This window comes from Columba livia, chromosome 2, assembly GCF_036013475.1.
Source record: "Columba livia isolate bColLiv1 breed racing homer chromosome 2, bColLiv1.pat.W.v2, whole genome shotgun sequence".
NCBI classification, from domain to species: Eukaryota; Metazoa; Chordata; class Aves; order Columbiformes; family Columbidae; genus Columba; species Columba livia.
The window spans coordinates 92,578,299-92,595,682 of NC_088603.1; the positions used below are offsets into that span (position 1 = coordinate 92,578,299).

Genomic DNA, 17,384 nt, shown 5'->3' on the forward strand with positions numbered 1-17,384 from the left:
GTCAATACCCAGTTAATAAAAATCTAATTACTGAGTGAAAACAGAACGTGAGATAAACCACTTAAAGCTCTGGCAGCGGGAAGGTTATCTCCATTAGATGCCAAGATAGCTAGTGTCTTTTGGATGCCTTTTAAGTAACACATTCTTTCATCCTTAGGGTGGTAAGATCTTTGCAAAAATGACAGAACTCTATGATCTACAATAAGTAAAAATGCAAACAGTAAATAATTATTATTAATGATAGTTAATGAATGAATAATAAATACAGTTGACCACAGTAAGCCATAGAAATTGATGGACCTGACCAGGGTGAGACCTGTGTGGTCCCGTATCTCAACCCTGCCAGAGGCCAGGAGAGGTGAGATTACTTGAGTAACTTGAGGGTCTCATAATGGGTTTTAATAGTTGTAAATCAGTGTATTTATTTGAAGTATGAGGCTGAATGCCTGGTTCCATATTTTCAGTTTTATCAATTGTAATTGATGAAATAATTGTTACTGTTTATATTAATACAGTTTCTAAGTAGGTGCGTATTTATTTATGAGTGTTCAGTTTCTGCTTTATAATGTGCATCGCATTCATTTTTATGGCTTTCTTTTAACATAACTGATCTTGACAGACAGGAGTAGACATTCTGCTTTTAACTGTTCAGATGTGTAGTACCTACGTGTTTTGTTGGCAGTCTCCATGAGTTGCAAACTGTATCTTTCGTATCTCAGGTTTTGTTCAGGAGTGTTTACCTGGTCTTAACATTGTGAAAGTGAAATTGTCATCACTCTGTACAGTTTTGCATCATGTAGCCTTCAAAACAAAAGGGTTTTTGAAAGCCTGGTTTTAAAATCCAGTAAAAAAATTGCTTGTAAAAGAGTCTTAAATTCATTTTCCAGTCACTGTTTTAGAGGAATCTATGAGTCCTTTCTACAGTTAATATTCTGATATTCATTATTTGGTTTAGGGCTCCCATCTTCAAACTTCCTGCTTGAAACAGCTTTGTCTTTTTATATACGGAAAGTCAGACATAAAATTAACACAGCCTGCACCATTAAGTATATTCCTTAGCTTTGCATTGGATTCCACTACCAGTATTTAGAGATAGTGTGGAATCTAAAAGTCATTGCATTGATCTGAAAAGTCAAAATTGAATATGGGATGTTTACAAAAGCGTGTATCTTTTGTCCCTGTTTATTTCAGTACGCAGGGAGAAGACAGCGATGTTGAACACTACACATTCACATGTTATGTTATATTACCCAAGCACAGAGGACATGACATAGGTACAAGGAGAAAACTGCTGCTATGGTGGGCTGTCCTTAGTGATTTTAGAGTGGCTGTCACCTCGTGGGATTAAATGCCCGCCCAGACATGCTGCTCTGTGGAGGAAGAGGTAGCCACAGCTCAGATTTTGCTGGTAGCAAAGAGTGAATCCTGCTCGCAGGTGGGTGAAGCCTGTGTCCCATCAGGATCCTGCAGTGCAGGCAGAACCATCAGCGCAGCATCCTGCTCTGTCCCCAGCACAGGGAGAGCCAAACAGAGGGACTGCTCTGCAGCTCTCCATGGGCTGCTAGACAAGGATTTACAAGTGCTGGAATTTCTCTGTCCATCTCTTCTTAGCCATATGGCACTTTCTTTATTGTGGGAAAGAACTAGCTGGAGGTAATCTGGGAGAAACTTGCAGGACATGAGCAGCTGAAAAAGAGCATGAGATGTCAGTATATGCGGGAAATAAAGCTGTTAAAGTTCCTAAGTCACAGAATATTGATATTGACAGTTTCTATATAAATACAACTGTAGTTCTATAGAAAAAAAACTAACTTTACTTCATTTGTGCACATATTACAAGAGATATAAATAGTTCTTTTCACTTTTGCCGGTTTGCCATTCACTGCATCAGTGAATTCATCTGCATTACCCTCTATTTTCATTTTAGTTGGCATATTCTGAAGATAGTAATATTATTATTATATTATTTCCATATTAAAGTGGCTTTCAAATTTATCTCCACTCAGTAATATACTTCTTATTTAAATCATCCTTCTTTCCTGAAAGATGATGATTATTTTCAGCATCTGAGTGAGAAAGCAGCACCAGTGAGTTGCTGGCTGACAAGATCATGGACTTCTTATGGAAGGCGCTTCATGTGACAACAAGAGAAGACAGGGACGTACAGGGTTGCTTTTCAAGTCGCCTTGCAACAGGCATGCAGTAACAACAGCGATCTCATGTGTGGCTTTCCAGAAGAGCATCGTGATACCACAGCTGCCAAAGAGAGCCCTCTGCTGCCACCAAGGAGTTTTAACACAAGGATCTGCTAAGGCAGAGATTTGACTACGCTGGAATGAAAGTGTCAAGTGCATTTGGAGGGAAGTCTCACTTAGACAACGAACAAAAGTCTTTCACACAAAGCTGCTTTGAATTTATCTTGTCCCAGCACTATGTCAAAATATATATATATGTGTGTGTGTGTGTATGGCTTACTCTAGGCAGAATAACACCACCTGATTAGCGTAATTACAAGATTGTTTTGATCATAGTTATTTTTAGTCCGATGGGCTTTTAGAGATCATGCCTTTTACTGTTTTATTTCCCAGCACAGATTTCCTAATGGGGGTAATTAATTTGCATTCCACAGAACTAGGTGGTCAAACATGGTCACACTCCTCTGCCGAATCACTCTCCAACAGGCAGCTCTGCGGTCATAAGCCTGAGCTACCCCTTTAGAGAAAGTCTTTTATCTATTAATAGATCACTTTAAAATAGACTTAAAGTCATTTTAAAGTTTCAAATGGAATGAAAAGGCTGCATGCCTGAAACATTTGTGTTAGGTGGCTTACTTTCTATATCCCATTTCCTGCCTCTTTTTTTTTTTTTTTCCTGTCCTGTGCATTGTTAATGTATAGTCTGCTCTTGAAAGCGGTATATAGTGCTTACGTGCAGATTCAGGTGTTGGTGAGCTGTATGGTCATGTTGCTTTACCTGTTAATAGTGGAAAAACTTCTGACTGGTGAGGTTAAGTGAGAGAAGTGGTAAGAGAGATGGCAGCAGGATTGCTTCTAGTAGTAACTTTTTACAGTGGCATTCACAGAAGTCCTAAAAATTGTGGGGGAGTTGCCATTAAATGTTTTCAGGGAAGGAGTTATGTCTTTCTTTTTTGTTTTACGGTTGGAACTATATAAGTCAGGGGTGTCTAATTCATTTTCCCTGGGGGCCACATCAGCCTTGCAGTTGCCTTCAAAGGGCCAAATGTAATTTTAGGACCGTATACATGTAGGAGTAGTTACATTTCTACAGTCCCAAAATTACATTTGGCTCTTTAAAGGCAACCGCGAGGCTGATGTGGCCCCTGGTGAAAATGAGTTTGACACCCCGATGTAAATGATGATCTGTGAAATACCTGAAGTCAGAAACCTGCTTAATTCAACTTTAACAGTTTAAACTACATGTTAAATATTACTTTAAAAACAATGTGTGCTTCATGAAGCCCAGATTCTCTAAAGCCATGTTACTTTATATTCTCTATAACATAAGCTACCTGGAGATGAAACCCAAGTTAAGCTTTCCTTACAAAATGCCACTTCGTCCTTTTCTACTGCTAGGCTGCTCTTTATGTCACAGCCACCATAAGTTACACCAGGAGACAGTTGTGAACTACAGAATTTCTTGTTAGGAGAGACTTTTGCTATCTGTGAAGTGCTGACAGGACTCAAAGCAAAGCTGCAGGGCAATAATAATACATAATATTATGTTGTTTCCTGGAGCTTTCCTTGTGGCTGATGCAGACAAAGACTACATTTTAGTTGGCTGTACTTCTTCAGGGAAGTGCATGATAAAATCCAAAAATGTACCTACAAATCCCTGTGAGAAAATCTCTACACATCATATTTTTGTATCTTTATTAAGCATTTAGATAGGCCTACTTGTACTAAGCAATGCTACACGCATAATTAAACATAAGTATAACATTTAGAGATAGTGAAAAAAAGATACACAAATGCAGAAAAGGGATAACGTAAGAGAATATGAGCACATCCATCTGGATTGAACTTTTGGGTTGAAAATTGCCATTGCTGGACTCATTGGTCCAAGAGAATTTATTAAATGTAAACATATGAGAAAATAGACTGAGCATGCAAGCTAGGTGTGGATAAGTAACAGGAGATAAAACGAAGATACATAAAATGAAATGAGGTGATGGAGCTGGCCTGTATTGCCTCTTATAATCTGCCCTTCCTAATGTCCTGGCTGTGTAATTTGCAGCCACCTGCGATTTCTTTGTTCCAAGTCGGCCACTAGCAGCTGCATTACCTTTGTGGCTGGAACCAAAATAAAGTTTTGTGGCTGACACATCTTTTTGTAATAGGAATGACACTAGTTCTGTGACTTCTTGACTGCTCAAATCTGTTCTGCATTTCAAGTTATTCATCCATACACATATAGACACACACGCCAAAAGCCATTGCAAATGCAAGAAAAAATGGCTCCAGCCAGACTGATCCTTACTGTTCATTGCATCTTTAAAAAAACATATATGGGGGATGACAAATTAAGAATGCTCTTTGCTCTTCAAAAAACAGCTAAACCGCAATTAATTATATTCTCTGACAAAGCTACACTTAGGGAATTACTCTTTTTTAAAACATTCCCGGTGTACTGTGGGGGCTGTGTATCGGTATACATTTTGACCCAACAGGCCAAGTCAAATTCATCGAGTTCATCATAAGCACAATGTATTCTGCCAGTATATCAAATAAAATTCTAGATTTCCTGATTAACAAAGAATATCTTGCCCTCTCACCCCAGAAAAAAACAACATTTAGTTTCTTGGTTATGGGATCTCAGCAGGCTTTGCTTGTGACAAGAGTAAAAGTTATTTTCTCTCTATGTTATGTTTCTTTAGCAAATGTTTTAAAAATTGCTTAAAGAACCTAAAGGTCATTTGAAAGTCTCACTTTTATTGTCACTGCCTCCAAAATACATTCCATAACTCAGTTTAATGTAATCTGCAGCAGGCCAAAAGCTTTACAAGCCAAGATATTATGTCGAGTCCAGTTAGAGACACGACAGAGTTCAGTGAAGAGGGGAGAGTGAAGATCTAGTTTGAGAAATGCAATTTTTCAATGCCTATAATACATGAAAGGAAGATATTTCTCTGCATTGAATTTTGATGACTGAATATGTTCATGACCATCTAAGGCAGAAGAACCCTACCAGGTGCTTTATGAGGAAATATTAGAGACGATATCTGAGGAGAGCTTTTTAACAGCATGTCCAGACAAGGTTCACCCACCTCCCAGAGTAGTCCCTGCTCCTGTAGATAACTTTCTCTTGGCTTCACCACCTACAAGCCTCCATAGTCCTCAAGCAAGTGCAGGGTTAGTGGGGCAGAAACTTGTTTTACTACTGATACCCCATCTATCCACTGTTTCTTCAGATGCGGATATGTACTGTGAGTAATTCGCACATATTAGTTATGCTCTTCCTGTAAAGAGACTCTTTATCAGGCCACTTTCATCTCCATAAGTACAAAATACTTCAAACTACAAGTGGACTCTTCTGTGTCAGACTGGCCTATGTCATTGTAGGTGCAAGAATTAATTGATTTGAGTCTGGACGATGATTCTGTCAGCTGTTACCCTCCTGTTGCCTGTTGATGGTGGACAGCTTTAACCTTGCCAGCAGTCACAGTAGTTTGCAGTATTTGGCTCCCCGCACTTAGTTTATACAAGTCAGCAGCTGTCACAGTTTATGGCAACCATTCTGTCACTGAAAAGATTCTTCACACCTTTGCTTTTTATTAACTATTTTCATGACAATCTGATTATGACTGCTAAAGTCCTACATTGTTTGGAACTCTTTTCTCCTAACTGCTGGCCCTAAAAGCTTAGGTCACTGGAATGTCTTAAATCCAAGTTATCTTCTGCCTATATTATAAGAGAGTTAAGTTAGAACAGTCAACTGAGGGATGGAAAGAGATTGTTTCTTTTAATTACAGCTGCGTATGTCCCAGCAATCAATAGAGTATTGTCATTCCTATTTGTTCTGCAGTGACACGAAAAATATAAACTTAGGGTTAGCCTCCATTGTGTGAGTAATACAGCAAACCTAGAACAGGGCACTTGTCACATGGTGCATAAAGTATTTCTTTTTTTGAGTCATCTGAGGGTTATACAGGAGGTCCTTAGTATGTTTGACAGGTAGGTGTCTGGAGATTCAGATATAAATCTTGCTTATATAAACAAGACTCCTTGGGTTTTGTTCTTGTTTTTCTATGAAGATGGTTTCTACCATGGTATTTTAACTCCCAGTTATGACTTCTGAATATAAAATCCTGTAATTTTCTTCAAAGAGACCTATATGTTATTGTAAAACCATTTGGCTTTTCTTATTAAACTAATAATCCTGTAACTCAGGCTGAGGGAGGATTTTAAGCAACTGTATTCTGCTTGGTGGAAGTTGTTTCCGTTTCACTTGTTAGACAGAGTTTCAGCCTCAGTTGTTTGTGCAGTAGTAATAGAATTGACCAAAAGAATGTTACTCTAGATTTACATTGTCATAAATAAGACCAGAATTTTGCTTATTCCGGTACATGACCAGCATTACCAGAGCACCTCAACTGTTTACAAACAGGAATAACAATTGCTTGTTCCCTCAGTCTTCCTGGTTTACCATCTGATAAGAAAAATTGCTTTGTTTTACAGTGGTTATTGTGCTCAATTTTCAAATATGAGTGATCATGGTCTGAGGGAGTTGGGGGTATGTGTGAGAGCAGATTATACGTTTGGTTTGACATTTCTGCAAAAGTGTCTATAGTGTGGAAATCTGTTCTGCATTCAGTTTCTCAGTTCACTTTTGCCTTCAATGGGAAGGTGTAGTGTTGTCTCGACAGCCATTCTGTGAAAGTTCGGTCTCCTGTATGCATGTTTTTTCTCTAATGATTGACAATTTCCTTGGTTCAACAGTATAACTGCTGTGGGTAATTCATGTTCACAGAGGAGAAATACTCTCTTAGGGGGCAATGTCCAATCCAACTTTGAGTCTAGTGACAGAGACTTTTGGCTGGTCTCCAATAAGCTCTTCTGAAAATCTTTGGTATTTGTCTATGTTAACATGATGCTACTGTTTGGTGGCCAAGCTAGTTATGGTCTGCATTTGGCTGCATGTTATAGAGGGTACAGAAAAAAAGCATGTTCAGGGGAGAGGCAGCACAAATGGGAAGCAGGTGAACTGCACAGGGAAGTCTTTGCTTTTAATGAGACAGAAATGTTCTACAGCTTTCTTGTATTTGTTCTTTCACTCCTGACATATACTTCATTTTTATATAGAAATAAGCACCGAGTGATTCAATGAGACCTTAAGATCCTAAAGTATTTGTTAGTTTATGTCTAGAAATTAACATTTGTCACTGTGGACATTTGGATATCAAATCTGGAAAGTATAAAAGGGTGCTTAGTGATGAGGACTAACATGAAAGTCCATGTTGGGTATTCTACACCATCGAGACCAAAGCATTGCTCTCTGGTAGTACCTTTTAGTCTTTCTTAATTGTAGCTTTATCAGTTGCTTTTAACCTTGTATTGCTTTAAGCTAAGCATTGTTAAACTTGGAAGATGTTGCTGATTGGTGTTGTAGGAAAAAGTGGATATCGTAAGAGGCTGCCACGCAGACTCCTTAGTGGTCTTTAATAAGTATGCAAAAACTGTAGGAGGAAGACAGAGCATTGAAGAAAAACTTTCAAGTAAGGATTTTATAATGGAGGAACTATTACACCTGTGGCACTCCCAGCTCATTTGATTAACCTCAGTAACTGATTAAAGTGGTTTGACGATCAAACAGAAATCACATTTGTCCTACCTGCATGGTATCAACTGTTCAACTACACCATATTTCCCCTTTCTTTTATCCTCTTGTTTTCTATATCGATCCATTCTCTCCTCTCCCTCCTGCTAGACCATTGGATGTGACCAAGCAGTTTCAGTTACATGGACTGGATATCTTAATAAGTTAGAAGTCTTAATTTCGCTAGATGATAGCAATGCAAGAAGTCCTTAACCTCTGTCTCAAATTGTTTCCTCTAGACTTCAAAGAATTTCCTCTAGACTTCGTTATTTTGGAGCTCTGGATATATTTTGTTCAACATAAAGTCATTGTTTATGCTTTGCATGCAGCTTAAACTTCTGAATGTGCATTTTGTACTTGAAGAACATCAAGGTGTGGAGTGAACACTCCATTTTTATCTTGAACTAAAGCCCATTCTCCTGAAAATTATGGCACCAGAAAAAACAAGAGGACACTAATGCTCAGTGTGTGCAGTCACATAGTCACTTGTTCCTGAATAAAAAAGGCAATCACAAACTTTAAAAGTTTTATGTTGGGGCTACTGATCAGAACACTTCATAGAAAATACAGAAACAAGATTTGGGTCTAGATTTATTATTTCAATTCAACTAAAATGCCACAGACTACTAATGGCAAAGGTTACACAAATGGGGCTAGGATGGGAGAACACTTCAAAAGAAAAGGGACTGTGTATGAAAACAATAGTTTTAATGATTTGAATAGACTATGAAATAGTCACATTTTTAATCTTTTAAACTTTTGGTGGTTTTTTTACACCTTTAAAGGGTCACATAGGGTTTAATAGTGATAAATTAAATTGAGCCCTATAAAGATCCAAAAGCTATTTTAAAAAATCTTTATAAAATTGTAAATAATAGGGCAGATGATACTTTCTGTGTATGGAAATCAAATGATACCATTTCAGAGAAAAAAAAAATCTTTAAATGCTGTGGTATTTTTCCTTAAAAGGCTAAATGTGAATGACAAATGTCTTTTTGTCAGACTCTTTGGAGTTGCTGGGTACTTGATGCTCCCATGGATTTGGCATAGGACAATACTCAGTATTTCTGAACTCAAGGCCCTGAGTACATAGAAACTTTTGATTTGACTCAGCTTGCATGGTAACAAGGGTTTTTTTTCAGTGGAAAGTCTTGTGTAATTATCGCTTCTAATTGTTTGCATTTTCTTTGTTTTGTTTTTCCTGCTTTTGGAATTCATGGCCATCTAGTGAGAAGGACACTAAAGAGCGGACTGACACCAGAAGAAGCCAAAGCACTGGGCCTCATCAGCACCTCCGAGATGCAGGTTTGACATCCCAGAGGTGGCGACGAGAAGAACCATTCACCTGAAGCACACAGGCTGACAACCCTTCGGTGTGGCATTGACCTGCCAGCCTCCTCTGCTGCTCCCAGCATCCCATCCTCTGATAGTTTGATTTTTAATAAGCAACAAAAAGCAAAACCCCACAGCCAGGGCAGAAGAAGGGTGGGCCGCAGCTCAGCACGACATTGGGACAGTGGCTGAGGAAGCGTTTGAGTGCTTGTAGGTGAAAGCATATGGCTGCTTCTCTCACGGTGTGTTGATGTGGGTAGGAGGGGCCTCTCTCCGAGTTATCTGTCACGTGAACTGTGTTTACGTTGGCTTTCCTTTTGCCCTGTTTTGGTCATTGTAAATGTATGGCATTTTGTCAATGCAAAGAACAGTCCTTAAAGAGGCAAAATAACTCCTGTTACAGCGACCTGAATTTTCCTGAAGCAGATTCGTTAAGCAAAGATGCACAGTCTGTGCAACCCTGTGGTTTGTTTGGGTTTTTTTAATTATTATTTTACCACCAAAGAATGTAAAAATGTATGTGTACCTTTGTATATGTACAGAATGAATGTGTGGACATGTGTGTGTATCTATACACATGCAGTCATGGTGTGAAATCATGCTTCTGCTGAAGCTGGCCAGACCATGATTTTCACTCTGGGGGCTTTCCATTCCACCTGGACAAGGAGGAAAAGAATGTATTTTTGTAGGGACTCAATGTTATTCAATGGGATTCACCCTATGGGGCAGGAGATGGCCTGCAGTACAAATGGAAAGTTTAGGATCCTGAATTTCATGTGTATTAGTACACACTCATACTGTACATAGCAGCATGCGCATAGAGGAGAGGACACAGAATACCTCCCTCTTATTGAGCTATGGCTGTACTGTGCATTTGTACGGTTTCAAAGAGATCTATGCCAACAATTTTGCATACTCAATAAGTGCATTCAGATGCTAAGATCAAGAAGTTTTCTTCACTTGCCTGTGCCCTTCATGCTGCTTTTCTCTGCTGCAAGATAATGTGGTGGTGATTTTATTTAAAATTATTGGATCTGAATATGAAATGGCCCTGCTAAAAGCCTGCTGTGGTTTTGCTGTTCTTCACTCTTTTTTTGTGATTATCCTTGATGCAAGTAGAGAAGGTACCACAGTGAACACTCCAATATGTTTGCCCTTATCTCGCTGTTTTATAGCCGACTTTTATAACTGCCCTCAGCATGTGTGTTTGAAGAACCTTTAGTCAACTCATCTGCCTTTAAGTGCAGGACATGCACAGCAGTGAAGATTAATTGAACACAGTCACCCTGGCCCAGTGCTGAAGCATTTTGATGAGAACTTCAAATAACAATAACATAAAAGGGAACTATTTAAGCCAAAGTCTGTATATGACCAATTGATCCTCAAGGATGCACAAAATTCTCTCTTTCCATTGCCTTAGCCTCTATGATTAAGGGTGTATCTGCACAGCAGTAACAACTGGGGCTTCCTTCAAGCTAGTTAGCTGGGGAACTAGTTAAGTAGGGTAGCTAGTTATCTGGGTTCAGTTTTGGCTGCTAAACACACTTGAGAAGTAGGATTAATGAATAGTCTCTGCTGGGCTCCTAGTGCCATAGTTATGTTGCTTCTGGCACCCAAACTAGGTCAGGTATGTCAACAAGTTATTCTACTCGGCTCTCATTAAGGACAGGATAATTGCTGAAGATTGTTCAGGATAGTTGAACCAAACACAATAAACCTTTGAAACCTTGGTCATCCATGACATTGCATTAAGCAGAGCATCCAAGTGCTGAGAGAACCAGATAGCTGACAACACTGCAGTGAGATCTGTGGTGGAATATGCTGTCTGTGCTGTCCTTCTCTTGATTGTAACATTTCGTTCTTTAGTTACCATTGCCTTGGGTCTTCTCATGTCAAAGTCCATGGGTAAAAAGTCACTAGTGAGCAAAGATTCTTAAGGATAGCATTGAGTTTGATCTGCCCTTCCCCTTGGTTTGTTGAAAAGTCAGTGGTACAAGTAGGCAGAAGGCAGTAGTTGTATAATTAATAAAATGTGTTGTGCATTTGAAGGCTAGGAAAAGGAGGAAGCTAGTTAGGAAACAGAAAGAAGTGGCATATAATTAATCTCACTGTAAAATAAGCAAGGCCTACAAGCATCTGGATTTGAAAGTGGATGTTTATGTGCTGCTTACCATTATGGACTTCAAAATGTCTCTTAAGGATGCTTAGAATAAAGAAGGTATTGGGGGTTTGTGCAGGTCTTGGAGGTCTGAAACAAGAGGAAGACACCCTGAATGTAACGATTATGTTGAACTGTTATACTGGTTAAGTGATAAAAGAAACCAAAATGTAACAAAATGCATTTACATTAACATGTCCTATATTTGATTGGAGAGAGAAAATCAAATAAGTTTTTAAAACTGAATATTTTAATTAAAATATGCTGAATGTGCAAAGTAGGTGGCCGTTCATGACCACTTGCTAACAGGAAACAAATTTGTGTTTCATCTAGACATAGTACAGCATCTGTGTCTGAAACATAACATAGCTGATGAATTACTAACAGTTGGGCATATGTGTTTTCCAGGAATTGTACAGAAATTGTGCAAAAACTTCATATACTCCTTACTGAGGAGAAAATTAAATAAGGGGAGTGGGGTTAGGAAAAGTTCAGGAAAAAAAGCTGGTTTCTTTCAGATTCTTTGGATGCAAGTGTCTTACGTGTGAAGCATATTTTTCCATGTCCATTTTTCCATTATGTTTGTTTTTCTGTATTTTTGCCTAAGTTCCTGCTCTCTATCTGTAAAACTGATACAAATTTTTCTGAAGGATAACTTGGTCTTGTTATGCGGTAGTACACACAGTAAGATTAATTCCACTGTCCTCAGTGTGTATTGCAACAAGATCATCAAACACAGTAACAATGCAATAACTACAGAAAATATTTCCGTTTTGATTCATGATAAAGATGGCCAGCAGCCCAATGTGCTAATCTGTAAGGTGTCAGTATTTCCTCCAGAGTCTGCTAGCATGTCCTGGTTGTGGGAGTAACATTTGTTCCCTTTCATCTAACTAGAGGATTCCAGATGAAACGGAGGAATTGGTTATATTTGCATGCCTCAGTCTGTCTCATCGGGTTGTAACCTTCACAATTTGGGGTGCTGCCTGCCCCTCCACCATGAAAAGAGCCCACCATAAGGATGTAACAGTTGTTTTAAAATGTGTGAGATATGGATTGTTTTTGCGACAAATATAAAGGTCTTGGAAACACAATGTAGTAATGCATGTTCCCATTTCTCACTTAAAGATCCATGAAGGCTGTTTTCTAAACACTTGAAGCCATAATAGCTACCTCTCTTCTTTCTCATAGTACCCGTCAGCTGCAAATGTAATGCCCAGAGTTTTGTATCTCCACCAAGCTCTCAGAGTTGCTGCTGGTGTTCATTTGGGCACCCATCTGCTGCCAATAACTTGTCTGTCTGCCACCATAATGCCTTCCTGATTTGGACGTTGAGGTAGACTTTAGCATATGAAATGGCTGCCAAAAAGAAGCTATCCTATTTTCCTTTCATCTCCCTCGGTGTTTAAAAGCAGACTGCATACAAATACTTGATATTCCCTTGCTCCCAGTTGAGGAATAATTTGCAGTAGCGGTTATGTAGCTGCGGTGAAGAAACGGCCCCAGGGACTGCTGTGTGCCACAGCTGAGAGTGAAAGATCCCTCACAAAAATCAAATTCATCACTCTTCACCTTTCAGTTAGGCCAGGCACCAGGCTCATGGATTCCAGATGTTTTATAGCCCCTTGGCTGCTATGTGTGACCCTTCTGTTTGATAGATCTCTGTCCATAATCCAAAATCAACAAAAAATGGTGATTTAGTGAGGGTCTTTCTTGCTCTGATAAATACTGGAAACAGCGTCAAAAGCAGTTTTCAAAATACATTTCTTTTTCTCTTCTGACCCCCTTTTATTGTAAATCTCTGTAGTGATTGATTCTGTCAGCAAAATAAGGCATCAGATTTGTAGACAGTCAAGACTTTGGCTTTAGCTTAATAGAAGGTCACATGTGAATATCTAGATAATCATGCTCCAACGTAACAGAAATTTGGAATCAGAGTCTTGATGTGACTGAACAGCAAGGGCCTCCTGCACGGCGCTCCTTTCCCCCTCAAGGTACTCAATAATGTGGCAGGACAGAACCTTAAATCCCCAGTGTGCTGTGCTCTAAACGTACCCTGGCGAATACTAAAAGCCATTGAAAAGTCACAAGCGAGAAATGCAACATCTGCTGCAAACCTAAGGGGCGTGACGCTGCCATAGGTGCAGTTAATGGTTCCTTTTCTCAGGGGTGTGCTCTACACCAGTGTCCCCAGTAGTGTAACAACAGCCAGCGCCTGTCTGAAACGCTTTAGAAACTCTTTGGCTGAAGGTAGTAGTCTGGATCCAGGTGCATGCGCGCTCTGTGGTGTTTATTTTTACAACAGTTTGATTTTGCTGAGATGAAAGGGGGGCGAGGTGGCAGCCTACCAGTTTCACATCCTTTATCCTCCCGCTACAACCCGCATACAGACATACACACTGCCCGCTTTATCTAAAGGACATAAAGGAACGTGGTGTCAGACAGAAGCACGAGCATATTTCCCCTCTGTCTTTGTCGCTCCTGTTCGCTCGGTACACACATACTGCTCCTCTCATTGCCTCCGGGCCTGGTTTTTATGTGTGCAGAGTGCAGGGCCTGACCCTGCGCCATGTTCGGGCCGTGGCTCCACGTCTCCAGCATCCAGACACAAGAAACCCTTTGCTAAGCTGTAAGGCTACAACTGCTGATATTCCTCCACAGGGAAAACTGCCAGGTACTTACAGGCTCTGAAAGAAAATAAACTGGAGCATTTTTGAAACAGAAACTGTTTGGTTATAGGTAACTGTTGAAGAGTATTTGCAAACACTCAACGTGTGAGGTTTACCTTCCTTCTTTTTGACTGGGGCAGCAACTGGCTCAGTTGGCATTTCAGATGCGATCCCAAGAGGTTTTTGGCAAGCAGTTTAATAGTTACATAGCGAGTAATGCAAGGAGATTCAGAGATGTTGTATAGTTCTATGTTTATGCAAAAAAAAAAAAAAAAAAAAATTATTTCTAATTAGTCCATTTCACATTGAGTGGCAGATAGAGATATATTTTGTTTAATCACTATCTAATACAGAGGCTTCTGTGAAAGAAAAGGTTTATTTGTAGCATCGGGTGCATTTCTCCTTTTTAAAGACTGTCTTTGTGCGTATAGTGTCCTTTTTTTGTGAGCTGGGAATTGTAAAAAAAAATGTAAAGTAGAAAAGGGCGTGTTTCTTAGACGGAGGAGAAATACTGTAAAATTGTGTAAATGTCACTACTCATGTTTTTTCGTGTTCTGTGTAGCATAGTGTAAAATAGGCTTTCCAGCAGTGTTATTCTGTGAATTGTAATTTAAAAAACAAGCCATGCATGGTCAGAGATATTATCTACAGGTCTTTTGGGTTGAGTTTTTGTTTGTTGTTTTCTCATTTTAGGTGATTTTTTTTTTTTAATGTTAAATTTAATTGTCCGTGAAACCACATTCATGTTTCTCAGTTCTACTTCATAAAGAACTTGAATTACTCTTTAAGATTTTATAACACATGAAGCTCACCTGCCGTTTGTATTGATCCTTCAGAAGTTTTGTCACATATAGCATTAAACCAGGGGGATTTTGTTTTTAACACACCCCTTATCTGCCTCTTTTCCCCCCATTCTCCCCACTTTGCTGTCTGGAAAGATGCAACCACACTTTTTTTTCTGTGCCATGCAGGGTCAATATGGCAAACTGACCGCAGACCTGTGTCCAAAATTTCTTGATATAAGTAGTTAAAAAGCTCACCTCTACAGCATTATGTAAACACATCTTGCAATAAAGCTTTATAAAGCACTGACTGAGCTGGTTCTGATTTTGTTGATGAAAAAGATCATGGAAGCTTTGGTGGGAAATGGGTGGGAAGACAGTTCATGGGTTGTTTTTTTCTTACTCTCTAAGTACCTGCAAAGCCACCATGGGGACAACAAAACAGTTGCCGTTAAACCATATGGGTGGTCTGATCATAAAAAGCTGATCTTTTACCTTAGCTTCACAGTTTGAACCTAATTCCTAATCTTGAGTGAAGAAAATGAAAACGTGTCTGGTTCTCAAGGATTTCAGTAATCCAGCCCTACAAATCCTCACTAAATGTATACGGTGACTGCTTGCTGCGTTGGCTCAGAGTTGCCTTAAAAATACTCTGTGTACAGAGCACATTGTGTGACGATACGAGATTTATACAACCAAATAGAAATAAAATGCAAGACTACCTGTGTGTTGGGGAGCATTTCAAATGGCTTCTGCATCAAGACGTGAAACACTCGCCATGTCTGCCAGGGCTTCATAACTGCAAAGGTGGCCAGTAAACGAGACGTGCCTTTTAACTTGGCTGAAATACATTTCATGCGTCACTGTGGTATGTAATTTCTGGTGGCCACCTATGAGTGTGCCTGGACAGGCAGTGGTCTTGCAGTTTTCTCTATTGCTGGTGTCTGATTCTTTTCTTGCAATTTCCCAGCATTTGAGAGAGACCAAGTTGGCAAAGGGACATCTCCAGCCCTATGAAGAGTGACACATAGCTCAGGGACTCTTGCATCTGCTCTGCCTGCAGGTTGTGACTGCAATGAGGAGGGAGGTCAAAGTGACAAGTAGAAACTCCCAAGTGCTCAGATTTCTACTGCTAGTGCTGCAACAAGCTACTCACAGGTAATTGCTCCTTAGAGCTACACAGATAATCAGGTCAAAATACATTATTCAAACACAGCTACATGTGTTTATAGCAACATCCTGGGAGATAAAGTAGGTTAACTGAGAGTCTGAGAGCATTTTCACCTATGGTTTCTGAGATGGTAGGAGCTGATATAAAATGCTAGGTATGTAAGCCTCCTTAGGGAAAAATACCACCTACCTCCTTTTTAATTAATTTTTCAAGTTATTTCAAATAAAAAAAAAAAAAAAAAGATGCCTTTTGGGATATGTCTGCATCCCTGAAAGAGCTGCTTAGCATTCCAGATGCACTGGTGTAAAGTCTAGAGGATGAAAGGCTACTAGCCAGAAATGTGGTAATGCTTTTTAAAATAAATATATAAACCAAGTTTATTGGCCAGACACTTTTCTTTTCTATCACAGCATATCCATTAGCAATTCTAAATTCCAGATGTGTGATGACAATGCGTCCATATATTTTTCAGACCTGGTGCCCAGTCAGAGCTCATGTGTTGTCACAGAGAAGCCTCTGGCCTGTAGTCAGAGAACGAGTAAGTATGCAGATTATCCATTGCACAGCTGCATGCCCTGGTTTATAGACCCTTCAGAACAGTTTGAGAACACACAACTAAAGAAAAAAATTAAAAACCAACATTTTTTTCCTATTATAACTTCTCCAAGTTTTCTGATGGGAATGCAGTTCGGAAAAGGGACAGGGCTGTTTTTGAAGCTTTACCTCTTGTGAGTTTTTTCACAGGAAATCAAGAATGACAGCTGTTCTCCATTAGTCAACTATCTGATGAGATGGACCTCTGCTGGGAAATCCCAAAAGGAACACAGTCTACGTGAGGTGTCACGCCAATGAGGGCCTCTCTTCCCAGCTTTTCCCAAATGATTTCTGAGCAGGACTCATCCATCTGCAGAGGTATTCTTCTCAATAATATTGCTTTTCAGTTCCCAAGAGCTGGAAGGGGCTGTTCTCCTCCCCAGCACCCAGCGCTCTCCCACCGCTCTGCCGAGCTTGCTCTCTTGCTTGAGCCGAGTCAGGAGCCTTTCATTTCATTTATTATGTATCTTGATTTATCTGGAAAACACATGACAATGTACAGAAGATGTTTACCAGCACTGTGGAGGGTGAGACCCTTTCGGCGTCCCATGTGGGGCCCCCAGGATTACTGAGCACAACCTGCACCGTGATGTCTGTAACGATGACCAGAAGTGGTTTAAGCGTATCTCTTGATAAGTGTTCAGATCTCTCTGCCTAGACAACAGACAAAATGACCAGTCAACTTTTATATTTATTTTCCTTTGTTCAATTCGTAGTTAAGGTAATACAAGAAGAGTGGCAATTAATAAGCAAAGAAAAAGAAAATATGAGTTAAATCCAACAGCAATTGAAACTGGACAAACTTGAAGGCAAAGGTGGGGTCAAGGCCAGGCCATAGCCTCCAG

At 39.7% G+C, this 17,384-nt stretch overlaps 1 protein-coding gene across 14 annotated transcripts in view; it reads left to right on the forward strand.

Moving 5' to 3' along the window:
• FHOD3 (formin homology 2 domain containing 3) overlaps nt 1–15,080 on the forward strand; it is a 385,520-nt gene extending 370,440 nt beyond the window's left edge. For all 14 annotated transcript variants that reach the window (XM_065052812.1, XM_065052801.1, XM_065052803.1 and 11 more), the window contains one exon: nt 9,062–15,080. In XM_065052812.1, the coding sequence (XP_064908884.1) occupies nt 9,062–9,144 (83 nt within the window). In that variant the 3' untranslated portion in view covers nt 9,145–15,080. The remainder of the gene's footprint in view (nt 1–9,061) is intronic.
• The last annotated feature ends 2,304 nt before the right edge of the window (nt 15,081–17,384 follow it).